Here is a 17395-nt window from a genome sequence, read left to right on the forward strand (position 1 = left end):
AGTGAATTCTGCTGATGGCCTTATTTTTGTTTTTTTTTTCCCCCTCTGTCCCAGGAACTTTTAGTTGGGCATTGCAGCACAGCATGTCACCGAGAGCAGGGGACAGCCTCATGAGTAAGGCGTCGGATCCTGTCCTGTGATTTAGAATGCCCTTGAGATCACCTCTAATTGCAGTACAGCCTCAAGAGAGGGTCAGGAATTCCCTTTCTGGTTTCGGTGGGGATGAAAGGCAGCCCTGCTCCTCCGGCAGGAGGCACAAGCAAGCAGGTCTATTTTTGGAGGACTTGGGACAAAACAGCACCACCCGCCTGGGCTCTCAGAAATAATCCACTTCCCACACACATTCCAAAGTACTGATTTTACAAAACCCAAGATGTGTAACACGGGCAATGTAACATACAGCCTTGCAACAGAAGAGCAAATGGCTTTTAGGCCAAAGGCACACTTCTGTAAGTATAATAAATAATAAATAGTGTGTTTAATGTAGCAAAGAATACAAAACTCCCGTTAAATATCACTCGAACTGAAGGCCAGCTGCAGCCCTAAGGATGACAGTACTTTGGCATACGGAAATTTCAGGCAAACTTTTCAGCAGTCAATCACAATGTCTCTTGTATTCATTTTGTTTTCCTTCAATATTGGCTTTTTTGCTCCGAGAGCTGTCTCTCTCTCAATACCAGCCACCAATCATATGTTACGTGCCCAATCCTGGCCCAGTGCATCTGAACACAAATGCTTTTAACACTTGTAACTCATTCTCAGATCCTGTTTTGCTCAGTGACAGACTGGCCCCTGGGTCATTTTCACCTGCCTGCAATTTTACAGATGCGTGGGCATCATAAATGGTAACTGGATTAAAGAAATAGCTCATACAGCCCATTCGGCTATTACCACTTTTTATATATGATTTAAGCCAAATGTAATCAAGTGGTAATACTCCCTGAAGCTCTTTGAACAAACAGGCACGGGGAAGAATAAGTCCGGCCTTGCCAGGCCAGTGCCTTCCGTCACTGAGGGTGTGAGGAGGAGGCTGGGGGACCAGAGAGGATGTGGAGAGGGAGTCCTCTTTTGTGCAAAAGCCATAGCCCATAAAGAAGGAAAATGGAAGTTCCCGTAGTGGCACAGCGGAAACCCATCCAACTAGTAACCTTGAGGTCGTGGGTTTCATCCCTAGCCTTGCTCACTGGGTTAAGGACCCAGCATTTCTGTAAGCTGTGGCACAGATTGCAGATGTGGCTCGGATCCTGCATTGCTATGGCTGTGGCTTGCGGCTGTGGCCAGCAGCTGTAGCTCCGACTGCACCCCTGGCCTGGGAACCTCCCTATGCCATGGGTGTGGCCCTAAAGAGACAAAAAGACAAAATGAATAAATAAAATAAAATAAACAGCCATGCATGCTCATGCTCTCCCAAGGCACAGAACTTTCTGTGATGATGGAATGTTCTGGATCTGTGCTGCCCATCCCAGTGCTTCTAGCACCTGAAATAAAGCCAGTAAGACCTAGGAACTGCATTCTTAATTTTAATTTTCACTGATTTAAACACCCACACATGGCTCACCCAACCTCTATCTGACCTCTGCTACACCAGCCCCTACGCCCCACCTTTTCTCAGCTGCCCCAAGGCACGGCGTCTTCCTGGCCTCAGGGCCTTTGCACAGCCTCCACTTTGGCCCCAGGCACACCCTCCTCCCACCTTCTCTCAGCGTGACATCCTGTCCCAAACCAAGATAGCCCTCCCTTTCCCTCCAGCTTACCATGACCTCGTCTCTTTCTTGAGACTACACACCACCACTCCTAGTTTTAAAACTTGATGGTTTTCCCCTTACGATGCAGAATCCCCAGTCCAGTAAACTCTAAAAGGCAGAGTCCAAACTGGCTTTGATCACCAGTTTGTGCCCGGCCTCACACAGGGCCTGGTACGGAGCAGTGAGGACATACGAGAGTGTTGTCTGGCTGCAGGCTCCGTCACACCTTTGAGAAATGATTTTACAATCTAACCATCAAAAACTGGCTTTTGGAGTTCCTGTTGTGGCACAATGGGATCAGCAGTGCCAGGACAGAGGTTTGATCCCAGCCCGTAACAGGGGGTTAAGGATCCAGCGTTGCTGCAGCTTTAGCATAGGTCACAGCTGTGACTCAGATCTGATCCCTGGCCTGGGAACTGCCACTTGCTGTGGGACGGCCAAAAAATAAAAAACAAAACGCAAAATAAAAAGCAAAACTGTCTTTCTTCCTAGGAAATGCTTCCAGAGCCCAGGCTTTGGCTGCTGTGGGGGCCCATGCCCGTTCCAAAAGAGGCCCTCCCTTCAAGCAGCCTGGGTCTGTGCGACCACATTAGGACTGCCAGGGGGTCAATGTGACAAAACTAACTTGTGTGTTTGCTGCAAAATATACTGAAGAGGGAAATCCTTGTCTAAGGGCCTCCTCACACCAGGCACCACCAACAGCAGGTAGATACATCTACCCTGGATTTATTTTTATTTTTATTTTTTGCTTTCTAGGGCTGCTTCTGCGGCATATAGAAGTTCCTAGGCTAGGGATCGCATCAGAGCCACGACTGCTAGCCTACACCACAGCCATAGCCACATGGGATCCTAGCTGCATCTGTGACCTACACCACAGCTCACAGCAACGCCCAATCCCCAACCCACTGAGCCAGTCCAGGGATTGAACCCACATCCTCACGGACACTAGACAGATTTGTTTCCACTGCACCACAATGGGAATGCCCCACCCTGGGTTTAATGACTGTTCTGAGGCCACAAGGCAGCTCAGCTACCTGTGTGACCCCTAGAGCTTAGCCCTTTCAGTACAAAGAGAGACATTGGGCCACCTTGGCTGAGACTGTTGGACCTGAGAGGACACGAGGGACATGGGTTCACTCCCTGGCCTCCCTCAGTGGGTTAAGGATCTGGTGTTGCCTCAAATGCGGTGTAGGTCGCAAACACAGCTCAGATCCCATTTTGCTGTGGCTGTGGCGTAGGCAGGCAGCTACACCTCTGATTCGACCCCTAGCCTGGGAAGTTCCATATGCCATGGGTGTGGCCCTAAAAAGAGCCATATCTGTGGAAGGAGACATACCACTGCCCAATTAATGGGGCAGCACCGAGCCACAGGGCACCCCACCATCCTTGAGTAAAATGTCACCGTAAGCCTCTCTACACGGCACTCATAACACACTTTCAAACCCTTGCATTTAGCGCACTTCGGATGTTCCCTGTTGGCTCAGTGGGTTAGGGATCCAGCATTGTCCATGGTGTGAGTTCCATCCCTGGCCCAGGAACTTCCGCATGCCACAAACCAAAAAACCTCTAAAAACCAAAGAGCATGGCACAGTTCACCTTTCAGGGTTGGGATGGGGCTGTCGTGTCCGTCCAGTTGTCCCAAAGCGTCGTTGGGCTCCGGAACCTCTGCTTGCCCTGGCAAAAGAGCACAGCACACACATTCGTGAGATTTTGTTTCAGGGACTTTGCTTTTCACACAAAACAATCATGTTTTAGCAAAACTGCCCACTGTTTATAGGAAGCCTAGAGGAATAAGGCGTTACGTAAACTTGCGGAGGGCTTTGGGGGCATCAGCTCTGATAGAACAGCAAAAGTGATTCTTGAGTTTATCCCAAGAATGGCCAAACACAAATGCTTTGCAGCCCACAAGGAGGAAGCAAACGTGTGTCTGAAGCCCTGAGCTTCATTAAGGGAAGGAGAGAGAGATTAAAACACCGGCTGGCAAAATGAAACATTTCTATAGCTGAGGTCAGCAGGCTGTCCTCCAGATACAGCCCCCTAGTACGTCTAAAGAAAGTCAGAATTGAAGTTTCTTCAGCAGCTCATTCCCCTCCCAACCCCCAGACGCACTGGCATCCAGGAGCCAAGTACTGATCTACACCTAACTGTAAGGACACAAGTTTCCATCTTTCCGGCAAAGACTGTGTCAGTGGGAGCAGCCACCCCCAAGGTCATAAACACCAAGAGCAAGAATACATCTGCTGCTCAAGAGGGAATATAGCACAAAAGTCATGGCTTCCCTGTCCCAGAATTCCAGGGGAAAGATGGGCAGATGTAACCGATAACCCAGAAACCTTACAGGGTCTCATATAGACCCTTCTCCATATTCCAGTGCAGTTTACTTTGAAGACCCCATACCTTGGCCCTGACTGGGTCCCACTGGCTAGAGGTGGGAGGTGGGGGCAGAAATGGTGAAGTCAAGGGTGACTTTGATAACACGTCAGGGTGGATCTGGGTTTATGGCATCAAAGCCTATCAAAGAGTGGGACACTCTTAAATGTATAAGGAAAACGATGCAGCTTAGGGAGTTCCCTTTGTGGCTCAGTGGAAATAATTCCGACTAGGAACCATGAGGTTGTGGGTTCGATCCCTGGCTTCACTCAGTGGGTTAAAGAATCCGGCATTGCCATGAGCTGTGATGCAACAGCTCGGATCCTGCGTGGCTGTGGCTGTGGCACAGGCCGGCAGCTGTAGCTCTCATTGGACCCCTAGCCTGGGAACTTCCATATGCCGCAGGTGCGGCCCTAAAAAACAAACAAACAATAATAAAACAAACAAACAAAAAACCGATGCAGCTTACAAAGAAGGAAATTCTGGCATGTGTTAAGACCCTGAGGAAACTTGGAGACATTGTGTTGAGTGAAAGAGCCAGACACAGAAAAGCAAATACTACATGATTAATGAGCCACCTAGAGCAGTCAAATTCAGAGATAGAAAGAACAGTGGGAGATGGGGCCTAGGGGGAGGGAGGATGGGCAGTTAGTGTTTAATAAGGGCAGAGCTGCAGTCAAGATGCTTCAAATCATTGAGCTAGACAAACATTGGCTGGTCAAGAGCACCCGTGGGTCTAAGCTGATCCTCGATACACACAGATTCCTAAATCATGGGACACGCAAGGTGACACCTAAGCCTGCAATGCACTTAGAATTCAGGCCCAGTTTCCAAATGGCCAACAGGGGAGACTGTTTCTCAATGATCCCGTCACATCCAGTTGTGGAAGATTCCCACATGTTCCTGTACCATCTTTCATAAAACGCCTTTGATCAACTATTCAGAGTATCTTTATGCTCTAAAACTACTCCACCCAACCATATACCTCTCCTATGGCAATCACTTCATCTCCTGAATTAATAGTTGCCTATAGATAGATAAATAGATAGATATAGATATGGATTTTATTTTCGGGCCTACTCTTGCAGCATATGGAGGTTCCCAGGCTAGGGGGTCTTATGGCAGCTATAGCTGCTGGCCTACGCCCCAGCCACAGCAATGTGGGATCCGAGCCACGTCTGCGACCTGCACCACAGCTCACGGCAACGCCGAATCCTTTACCCAATGAGTGAGGTCAGGGATCAAACCTGAATCCTCATGGATACCAGTGGGGTTCATTACCACTGAGCCACAACAGGAACTCCAATATTTGCGCATATTTTAATTTTCCTCAAAGGACTCTAAACTGCTGCATCTCTAGTGAGGGCTGATGGTTCTAGTTCTAAAACCTAGACAGAAGCTGGGGCTGATCCACAACAGAGAAGAGCAAAGCTACTCAGACCAATCAACACCGTTCAGCTTGGGCTTGAAATTTTAAATTGGCACGTTGCACATACCATCACTCAGCACTGTTTAAATGTAGAGAGACCACAGGAAATCAAACACACTTGCACTATATACACACATCTGAAAGAGGCATAAAAATTATTAACTGCTTAGGAATTGACAAATGGTGTGAAACAGTCAAATAAATACACATCCTGAAGAAAAATAAGCACCATTAGCCCAATTCCACTGTGCAAAAGATTCCCCCGGCTCTTCCAAAGCAGCTTTCATTGAAAGCTTGAGTATTTTCTCTTGCATCCGAGCCAGGGTGTGAACACGCACACTCCTTGTGGGAGAAAAGTGATCCAAATGCTTCTGTCAACTCGTAAGTAGATGTCACCCCCACACAGACCTGCAAATTCACCACTGACGTTAGAAATGCTGATTCTCCCTGAACATGTTGTGCTGGTCAGTATATACGCTGGGATTTGATTTTTCATTTCTTTTAGCCTTAAGCATTATCCTCAGTAAAAATTTAGTTTGGGTTTTTGAACAAGAGCACATCACTAAAAGCGTTTTCCAGAGCGTATCTGGAAAACCAGGTAAGTTTCAAGTAGCCCACCTGGCTAGTATCTGTGACCCCAAGCTTTAGGATGTAGATATGAAAGTGTTCAGAGGCAAAGCCCCAGCCCATTTCCTCTGCAAGTCAAATGTGAATAAATTCTCAGTATCCAATCGCCTGGGTCCTTAGAGTTGACACCTCAAATTTCGGCAAAACTAGAGCACCACCACCCGCTGTTGCTTCCTAACAGAGAAATACGGGCACCATTCCATTCTGAAATTAACGACTGTCACAAGAGCTGTCCTCACTCAAGGTGCCGCATCTGTAAATGTATAAGCGAAACGTTAGAACAACAACAAAAAAAAATGATATCAGAGCAACAGGGATGGAACCAGAGACTCTCATACTAAGTGAAGTCAGAAGGAGAAAGACAAATACCATATGATATCACTTACATCTGGAATCTAATATACAGCACAAATAAACCTTTCCAACAGAAAAGAAACTTCATGGACTTGGAGAACAGACTTGTGGTTGCCAAGGGGGAGAGGGAGGGAGTGGGATGGACTGGGAATCTGGGTTAATAATAGGTGCAAACTCTTGCATTTGGAGTCGATAAGCAACGCATAGCACTGGGAACTATATCTGTCACCTGTGATGGAGCATGATGGAGGATAATGTGAGAAAGAGAATGCATATATGTATGTATGACTGGATCACCTTGCTGTACAGTAGAAAACTGACAGAACACTGTAAATCAACTATAATGGAAAACGTAAAACTCATTTAAAAAAATAACATCAGGGAAAATCCAAAGAAAGACGAATGGTATGGATTTTAGTAAAGAATAATGTATGGGTATTGACACCTTTGCTGTGACAAAGGCACTGCACTAAGACTTAACACTGAGGAAGCAGAGGGTGAGGTATATGAAAACTCCCCATACTATCTTCAGACAATAAAAGGGTTACTGAATAACTATTACACATTATACCACACTGGTCAAGCCCTTAACGAAGGCTCACAAGTAAAGAGCTATAAGGAAGATCCTACCTGCAAAGAGCCTCAATGGTGCAGGCTGGGTGTGAGTGCTAACTGTGTGAACAGAATACAACACAGATTCCCGGGATCTGACATAGGTTCTGCCAAGATTCAACATCATGCCAGCCAAATCTCTTTGGAAGATGTCTGGCTTTGAGTGAAATGTCACACTGACTATCACAGCATGGTGGTATCAGCCCCTCCTCTGGTACTTAGTGTGTATTCTTAGCAGCGCTTATCAATGTCCTATACATTCAGGGAGGAACTAATTGGTGTCAGCAGAAGGACAAGATGAAAGGCTGCATTGTTGATGTCACTGGGCTTATGAAGAAGTCAGGGTTTCCCACAGGCCTGCGATCGCTGGAGATGCATGCTCTGCCCAAATGTGTGCCAGTTGTGAGCAGTTAGAAACCGTGCCCCCTGGCGTTCCCATCGTGGTGTAGCAGTTAATGAATCCAACTAGCATCCAGGAGGATGTGGGTTCGATCCCAGGCCTCTCTCAGTGGGTTGAGGATCTGGTATTGCTGTGAGCTGTGGTGTAGGTCACAGATGCAGCTCGGATCCCGAATTACTGTGGCTGTGGTGTAGGCTGGCAGCTGCAGCTCCAATTGGACCCCTTGCCTGGAAACATCCATATGCCACGGGTGCGGCCCTAAAAAAAGACAAAAGACAAAAAAAAAAAAAAAAAAAAAAAAAAGACAAAAAAAAAGAAACCGTGCCTGAGAAAACAAGATCTTCTGGACCCCTTTTCTCCACACGGGCTTCTAATGCGACCTTTTGATGTAAGACATCAATAAGAAAAGAGAGTTTTATGTCTGCAAAGTACATGTGGGTCTATTCTGATCTCCAGGTTTCTTCTGTAGTATTAACATACGACTCTTTTCACGAAGAGTAGAGACATGATTAAGAGACAGTTTACTAATGAAGTTCAACCCGTGCCCTTGCATTTGAGTCCATGTGCTATGCTGGTTTTGATTTGTGTTTCTCTTAAAAATGTTTTGTTATTCAAGCCATTCATTCATTCATCTCTACCTGTTGATCTGAATCAGTACACTTGTTGTGATTTAATTAGATGCAGTCTCTGGCCTATGTGGACAACTTCAAAGCAGCCTCTTTTTAATTAGTGAGAGCCTTTCATTCAGCAAAGCTTAGCATTCTGGGATCTTGGTCATCCTTAATGAAGGTACAATTTCCAGAATATAAGAAAGAGCAGCAGTCAGGGCACACGGGAAAAAGAACAGAGCCTAGTAGCCCCTAGAAGGGCGACGATGGTTTTTAGGATGAGTTGCGCTGCATGGAAACTCAGCATAACCACTGGCAGCTGGAAGTGTCTGTCATGGGTTCCAGAACGATCACTTGGCTCAGCACCATGTCAAATCAGAAACATCCATGATGCTGGAAATGCAATAGTTAAGGAAAAAAATTAATAACTGGAAAGGAGCAGAGCATAAAATCCTAAAGGGTGAGTCCATTAGCCTGGGAACAGGGCCAGAGAAAGTATGTCGATAGTAAAGAGACTCGATAATGTTTCTGGGTATGCGCTTATTAAAATGTTATACCATGTGTTTTAATTGCCAGCTAGAAAACCACACGGCGTTCAAGGTGAACTGCCAGGACTTAATCGACGGTAGCCTTAACAGTTTGTAATTTTTCATTTCATTATTTCTAATTTTGAGTTGGGTAAACATTAGCCTCTGGGTCTACATTCTTACAGGGGGGACCTAACTCTGCTCTGGAAACATGAAGTCAAATCCAACAACCTGAAAATGCAGGAACCAGTGTCTCTCATCAAGCTAACTTTTGCTTTGATTCCACTTCTACAGCCGAAATATCAAACCCCCATGTGAGTTCAGGCACAGGCTCAACTCCCTGCAATACTGTCATCACATGCTGTTCTTACCTCTATCACAGACGGTCCCCAGAGTCCGCAACAAAGTCCCCCTGTTAGGGGCCAAATGAAGAGTTATTGAGGGGGGAGTGAGGCCACTCAGGAGGCTGAATTGGGGCCCTTCACTGAGCTTCTCTCTTTCCCAACACCTACAGCCCTGCGCCGAGGTGGCCGAGGGCCTGGCAGAACCAGGAGGCCGGGAGCACCCATCCACAACAGATGTGGCTGGGAGGGAGAGACCCCGACACCCTTCTCTGCAACACAGCCTCTGGGGCCTGATTCTACTGATGGACGTGCTTGTTACTGCAGCAAAAATAGTACAAGCGGAGCAGAGAGAAATGCTGGGTAAGTAAGTACTCCAAGCTCATTCTGTTTCCATTTGGTGTCACAGAAGACTCTCAAGTATCAGTTACTCCCATGCACACAAGGAATCACTTTTTCACTTTGAAGCTCTGGAAGGTTTTTAATTAAAGGTAAGGAAGGAAAAGATATTTTTTTAAAAAAAAAAAAAACCTTATTAGAAAAAGAAACTGCGTATTGTTCCATGATAATGCTAGAAGTTACTTTCTCAATGGCCACACCCACAGCATATGGAAATTCTGGGGCCAGGGACTGAGTCCAAGCTGCAGCTGTGGCTGCAGTGCCAGATCCTTTAACCTACTGCACTGTGCCAGGGATCAAACCTGTGCCTCCACAGTGACCTGAGCTGCTGCAGTCAGATTCTTAACCCACTGCCATGGCGGGAACTTCACAACGCTGGATCCTTAACCCACTGTACCACAAAGAAACTCTTGGAAGTTGCTTTCTTTTGGCCTGAGGGAGAGCTTTAACTCTTCAGGTGCAGGTGCAGCAGCCTTGGAACCCAAGGCTGACGGGAGACATCTTAGGGTGGAGTAAATGAGATCCAGCGGGAAGAGGTTCTGAAAGTTTGCAGCAGAAATATCTGTCCAGCCTATGTGGCCAGAGGTTGCTCTCATCTCCAGAGCAGGTCGACCAGTTGTCATATTTGAGAGCATGAGTTTTGCTGGCAGTCATTACTCTGAGCTCATGGAAACAAACAAGGATACACATCTGTTATCATCAAAGATGACAGCAGTGATTTTTTTTAAGTGAGCTTTTGTATGAGTTTGCTAGGGCTGCCCCCCAAAAGTGCCACTGCTTGGACAGTGTAAACAAGAGTTCTGGGGGCCAAAAGTCCGAGACCAAAGGTTTGATCGGCTTGTTTCTCCTGCAGCCTCTCTCCTCGGCTTGTGGATCGCCTGCTACTCCCCGTGTCGTCGCATCATCTTCCTTCTGTGCATAGACATCGGTCACAGTGGCCTAGGGCCCACCCTGGTGATCGCATTTTATTTCTATAAAGGCACTATTTCCAAATAAGGTCACGTTCTGGGATCCTGGGGGTTAGGACTCCATTCTATCTATTTCAGGGAGCACGACTCAACCCATAACAGGTAGTGTTACTTATCTTCAAAGCTTCTTTATAATTAATGCTTATGGGAAAGTGACTTTTGCACCCATTTGGAGCAGGCTGACAGAGATGGAGAAAGAATAAACAGGGGATCTGGACTAGGTACAGAGCTGCCTGGGTGGGCTTGCCCAGACGCTGCAGGGGACTGCCAACCACTTGCTAAAGATCTAGTGCCCTAACTCCTTCATCCTGAAGACATGCCCCTGTGGCTGCCCTCCAACCAGTATCAGCTGGGACACCCTTGTCCTCTGAGCTTCCTCTCCCCACGTTTTCCGGCAGCAGCCATGGCATCTTCCCAGGCCCCCTTCTTCTCAGGCTGGCATTCCTTCTTTCTCATAACATTTACACCATCACCACCATTCCAAAGAGCAGGATGGCATGCCCAGAGGGAATGTTGTGGTCAGACCCGAAGCAATCTGCCGGACCATTTTTGGTAATGACAATGTTGAACAGTTACACGGGGCTGCCTGTTTTCCATAATGCAATTAAACAACTCCCTTCACCTGACTTTCCATTTTTGGGTCCTCTCCCACCCCTGCCTCCCTTGGGAATGTCTCCTCATCTCTGGCGCTCTACATGCTGGCGTGCCCAAGAGCTGGGCCTGCAAAAGCCTTCCCTCTCTGTCTGTACGGGTCTCCTTGACCATCTGGCTTTTTTTTTTTTTTTTTTTTTTTTTGGTCTTTTTGCCATTTCTTGGGCTGCTTCCACGGCATATGGAGCTTCCCAGACTAGGGGTCCAATCGGAGCTGCAGCCACTGGCCTACACCAGAGCCAGAGCAACATGGGATTCGAGTTGCGTCTGCAACCCACACCACAGCTCATGGCAACGCCAGGTCCCCAACCCACTGAGCAAGGGCAGGGACCAAACCCGCAACCTCATGGTTCCTAGTTGGATTTGCCAACCACCGCACCACAACGGGAACTCCGATGCCGGCTTTTAATGACAGCAAAATGCCCACCACTCCCCAGTGCACATTTCTGAGCTGGGCCTCTGCACGGAAAGAAGGGCTCAAAAAAACAGAGGACCTGCTCACATCTCCACGGGCACATGTAATAGACTCATCACACTCAGCTTGTCCAAACAGGAATCCAGACCAGCTTTCCTGCTCCCCTGCAGTCAGCCTGCCTCCCTAAACTCTGACTTCGCCCCTCCAAGGCCACATATAGCGGTTATCTGTGACTCCTCTTCCTCTCACATGCCACATGCAATCCATTAAGAAATGTTACCGGGAGTTCCTCTCATGGCTCAGTGGTTAACGAATCCGACTAGGAACCAAGAGGTTGCAGGTTCTATCCCTGGCCTTGCCCAGTGGGTCAAGGATCCAGAGTTGCTGTGGCTCTAGCATAGGCCAGAGGCTACAGCTCCGATTAGACCCCTAGCCTGGGAACCTCCATATGCCACGGGTGCAGCCCTAGAAAAGGCAAAAAGACAAAAAAAAAAAAAAGAAAAAAAAAGAAAAGAAATGTTGCCAGCTCTATCTTCAAAATGCATCAGGATGCAACACTCCTCACCCCCAGTCCCAGCTCCCACCCCACACACCCCACCAAGCTTCCCTGGGTTCACCCTCCGCTCACTGGCAGCTGTCCATGCAGCAGACACATCTGCACTTCTAAAAGGAGTCTCAGACACCATCGCCTGCAACAGCAGGGGTGAATCTCAAAAGCATAAGGCTGAGTGGGAGAAGATACACATGCAAAAGACCCTGTAATGTATGACCTCGCTTATACTATGTTCACAAACAGGCAGAGAGGCATCTGCAGTGATGGAAGATAGAAGACGGGTCATGGTTGGGGGTGGTGGCCAGGAAGGAGTGGGACAAAGGGGACCTTATTCAATGTGCCGAACACTTCTCGCTACATTTATGCACACAATCCTGCTACTTAACCTGCTTCCCGTGTTTCTTTTCCCCTTAAGCACTTCCAAGAGACCATCTGCTCATAAGACCATTCATTGTTCATTAGTTTGTCTGTCTCCTCATCCAGGAAGTAGGAAGTTCTGCCTGTCTTCTCAGGGCTCTTCCCCAGCACCTGCAGCACAGCCCGGTAGCTGCTCATTTGTGAATGAATGAATGAAAGAAGGAATGCTTCTGTGCTCAACAACTTTCAGCACCTTTAACCTCCTAGGAGGCTGAGCCAGAGCCCTGTCCTCAGCCCTTCCACATGTTTGAGCATGCACACGTGCACATGCACACACACACACACACACACACACACACACACATCCGACCTCACCTCAACTTCTTTCCCCTTTACTATCTCAGCAATGATTCTAGCCCGTTCTCCCTCTAGAGTTTGCATTTATTCTTCCCACATGCCTGGAAAACTCTTCCCCAGACCTCCTGGGAGCTCATCGCTCACTTCCTCTGCTCCAAGTTTCACTCATAAGTGAGGCCTTCCTTCCCCGGAAGCCCTTATTGAAAGCATCCAGGGCCCACATGTGGCCTGCCCTGTCTGGGTCTGTCTCCCATCAGAAGAGGGTGGCCTCCATGATGGCAGGTTCTCATGATGGTCTGGTGTCCACCACTAGGAACCCCAGAAAGTAAGAGGCACTCGGTGACTAGGGGAGGAATAAACAAACACTAGCACTGTCCTAGGACCATCATGCTCAGGTGTGAGGAGAAGTCCTGAGTTGCACCTCACATTTTGAAGACCAGAGCTCAGATCTGCTCCAGGCATGGACAGTACCTCCTCCTGCATTGCGTCATCTCCTCTTCTCAGAGGCAGACAATGGTGCCCCAACTCTGCTCACTACAGGACCCAGCCCCTGATCCTCCAGATCATTCAAGAACCCTGCTAGATGGCACTCAGACCTGCGACACCTGGCATTGCCCCAAGGAGCTCCACCAGGCCCACATTCCACAATCTCTCTGACAACATGCCCTTTTAAATATGCATATATATCTTTATGACTCCAAATGCATAACATGAAGATTTTACAATTTTGAAACTATACCATGTGCTACTTAACTATAAAAAGGCCCAACTGCTGATACACACCCACAGGGGTTGCCTCTCAGAGGCATTCCCCTAAGTGAAGAGGCCAGACTCAGGGGACATGCTGGAGAATGACTTCCAGAAAGATGGCCTGAAGATATCGATGAATTCACTTTCCCACCAAAGCATCAAAAATACAAGGAAAACAACAAGAACCAACCATTTAAGAACTCAGATAATGAACCAGAGCTGCAGAATGAACTGAAAAACCATCCATCCAAGAGAAAGATTGAACCTTGGCAAGAGGGCAGGGCTGTGCCAGGTTCACACAAGCTGCGACCTTCATCCCTCCCACCCTGGCAGCCCGGCAGATGGCCGGCAGATCTGAAGCCTTTGAAGCTCTGTTAAAAGTGCCATCCCACAGTCACTATTTTGTCTGGACTTGCACCACCCTGGGAAATCTCTAGGTTTCTCTGGGAAATCTTTAGAGCTGAGCTGGGGTGGGGTCGTGGGGAGGGTGACAGGTGGTGCCTGCCCCTGGGGCATTACCCAAACAACAACAAACTGCTGGCAACACCTCAGCTGCCTAATGCTGTGACTACAACTGCAGTAAACTTGAGCCCAGCCCTGAATTTAAAAGGAAATCCAGGAGAACTAGAGGACCTCAGGGAACTTCAAAAGTGCCGATGTATTTCCAGGATCAAAAAGGCTTTGCACACATGGGAGGTGATGCACATGCTCAAGAAAGACTGACATCAAGAAGACACCAGGCCCTGTCTTTGCTGCAGTCCAGAAGTGAGAGCCAAGGCTGATGTTTGATGGCATGCCTTCTCACTAGATCCCTTAGCAAAAGATGCGAGAAAATCTCGTGACCAAGGGAGTGGTTAATCACACAAATATACTGACTCACATGTCACCCCTAGGAATCAAGCCTTAAAAGTGTAAGGGACCTTATGCTAAGTGTTCTTACCACACTCATAAAATAACAATAATTCTAAAAACAACAATAATAACAACAATAAATAAAGAGGGTGGGAGGAAACTTGTGGACAGATGGCACAGATTGTGGTGATGGTTTCATGGGTGTATACTTATTGCTAAACTTAACAAGTTGTATATATTAAATATGTACAGCTTTTTGAATGTCAATCATACTTCAATAAAGTGATTCAAAAAATAAAAATAACTAAAAAATAATAGATAACTCAGTAGTCACACATTAGAGGGAAAATAGAAACGTCAGAGTTAATGAAGTTAATTTATTCACTTCCATAATTTAAAAAACATGAACAACATCCAAAATGAAACAAAAACAAAACCACAGCAGCAGCAAAATACTTTGAAGGGTTTGAGGAATTTGCCACCAGAGCTGTTGAAATATTATCTAAAACAACCTATTTAAAACAAAGAACTACAAAGACACATGAAGAAATAGGAAAGAATACCACATACACAGGAAGCAAAAAAAAAAAAAAAAAAATCCAACAGAAAAAGGGGTCCCTGAAGGACCAAAACTATTATAAATATGTTCAAAGAACTGAGAAAAAAATCGAAAGAAGGGAAATTACAGTGACTTTATCTCACTAAATAGAGGATATCAATAAAGCAATAGAATTAAAAGACTCAGAAATTCTGCTGTTGAAAGTATAATAACTGAAATTCAACAGATTTGAGCTGGTAGAAGAAAGAATCAGTGAACCAGAAGAGAAGTTAACTGTCTTTACTGAGATAGAGACTGTACAGTCTGAAAAGAAGAAAATAAAATCAATGAAGAAAAATAACAGAGCATAAGAGACCAGTGGGGCACTATCAAAAGTACCAATACCAACATAATAGGAGTCCAGAAGGGAAAAGAGAAAGGTAGAAAACATAGTTTGAAGAACTAATAACCAAAACTTTGATTAAAAGTATTAATTTACACAAATTTAGAAACTCAAGGAACCACAGGTAGGGTAAGCTCTAGGATATCCACAAGAAGACACATTGCAAACTGTTGAAAAACAATGACAGAATATTGAAAACAGCAAGAGAAGTGACTCATCGTGTAAGGGATCCTCCATAGGACTAGGAGTTGACTTTCCATCAGAAATAAATCCAGTGTGATGACCTACTTAAGGTGGGGAAAGACAACCATCAACCAAGAATTATATGTCTGGAGTTCCCGTCATGGCGCAGTGGTTAACGAATCCGACTAGGAACCATGAGGTTGCGGGTTCGGTCCCTGCCCTTGCTCAGTGGGTTAACAATCCGGCGTTGCCGTGAGCTGTGGTGTAGGTTGCAGACGCGGCTTAGATCCTGCGTTGCTGTGGCCCTGGCATATGCTGGTGGCTACAGCTCCGATTCGACCCCTAGCCTGGGAACCTCCATATGCCGCGAAAGCGGCCCAAGAAATGGCAAAAAGACCAAAAAAAAAAAAAAAAAAAAAAAAAAGAATTCTATGTCTAGCTAAACTCTTTTTCAAAAATGAGGTTAGGTCACTTCCAAATAAACAACAACAAGAAAATAGAAAATCTGTTATTTACAGACTACTCTACAAGAAATAGTAAAGGCAGTCATTCTAGATGCAGTGAAAGTGCATTTGAAGGAATTCTCATTTAAAGAAGGAAATAAACTCTATCTGATACTATGTAAAACAATACAAATATATTTTTGTTTGTGACATATTCTGAAAACATATTTTTTGTTTCTTCTCCTATTTGTTTTAGAAGATTACTTGCATGAACCTATAATTAGAAAACTGTGCTGATGAACTTAAAGTATATAAAGATGTAATTTGTGACACTAATAGTTCAGAGAAGAGAGGAGAGAGGACTGATATGCTGGAGCAAAGTGTTTACTTTTAAAATAAAGTTAGTATTAATCAGAACTAGATTTTTTTAAAGTAACATGATAATGGTTATCCTCCCAGCAACCACTATGAAAATAATATTTGAAAATATTAAATATATATATATGGGAGATAATATAAAGGAATTTTTTAAGTACACTAGGAAATGTATGTTTAACATAAAAAGGGCAGAAATCAAGGCACAGAGAAACAAAAAAGGCATGACATATAGAAAATAAGTAGCAAAATGACAGAATCAAAACCTACCTTATCAACAATTAAGTTAAGCACAAATAGATTAAAAGGACAAATAAAACACAAAAATAGGTGGAATGGATTAAAAAAATTATCCACTGTCCATAAGCGACATTTCATATTCAAGAAGACAAATAAGCTGAAGAGATATATCATGCAGACGGCAATGATAAATGTTAATGTTTAATGATGCAAACAGCATCATAGAAAAGTTGGAGTTATTATCAGACAAAATAAAGTACGAGACAAAAATCATTATTAGAAACAAAGGACAGGCGTTCCCGTCGTGGCACAGTGGTTAACGAATCCGACTAAGAACCATGAGGTTGAGGGTTCGATCCCTGGCCTTGCTCAGTGGGTTAAGGATCCAGCGTGGCAGTGAGCTGTGGTGTAGGTTGCAGACGCGGCTCGGATCCTGTGTTGCTGTGGCTCTGGCGTAGGCCAGTGGCTACAGCTCCGATTCAACCCCTAGCCTGGAACCTCCATATGCCGCGGGGGTGGCCCTAGAAATGGCAGAAAGACCAAAAAAAAAAAAAAAAAAAAAAAAAAAGACACAAAGGACCTTTTATAATAAGAGGGTGAACCAGTCACTCTGTTATAAATGCATATGCAACAAACAACAAAGCCTCAAAATACACAAAATGAAAACTTATAGAAATAGAAGGGGAAATAGAAAATTCAACAATAACTGGAGAATTCAATATTGCCCTTTTAATAATGCATTTAAGAACTAGGCAGAGCAGTAAGGAAATAGATGGCTTAAACAATACCACAAACCAATTAGACCTAACACCACAGAACATTCCACCCCAACAATAGGACACACATTCTTCTCAAGCTTTCACAGAACATTTTCCATGACAGAACATATTCTAGGCCA

General features: G+C 45.6%; 1 protein-coding gene across 2 annotated transcripts in view; it reads right to left on the bottom strand.

Annotated features, from left to right (window-relative positions):
* ROR2 (receptor tyrosine kinase like orphan receptor 2) overlaps window positions 1-17395 on the bottom strand; it is a 231545-nt gene that overhangs the window by 54278 nt on the left and 159872 nt on the right. For both annotated transcript variants that reach the window (XR_002338914.1, XM_013990242.2), the window contains exon 2: window positions 3342-3419. Coding sequence is in view for 1 of the 2 variants with exons in the window: in XM_013990242.2 (XP_013845696.1) it covers window positions 3342-3419 (78 nt within the window). In the remaining variant the exon portion in view is untranslated. The remainder of the gene's footprint in view (window positions 1-3341; window positions 3420-17395) is intronic.

This window comes from Sus scrofa, chromosome 14 (genome assembly GCF_000003025.6).
Source record: "Sus scrofa isolate TJ Tabasco breed Duroc chromosome 14, Sscrofa11.1, whole genome shotgun sequence".
Taxonomy (NCBI): Eukaryota; Metazoa; Chordata; class Mammalia; order Artiodactyla; family Suidae; genus Sus; species Sus scrofa.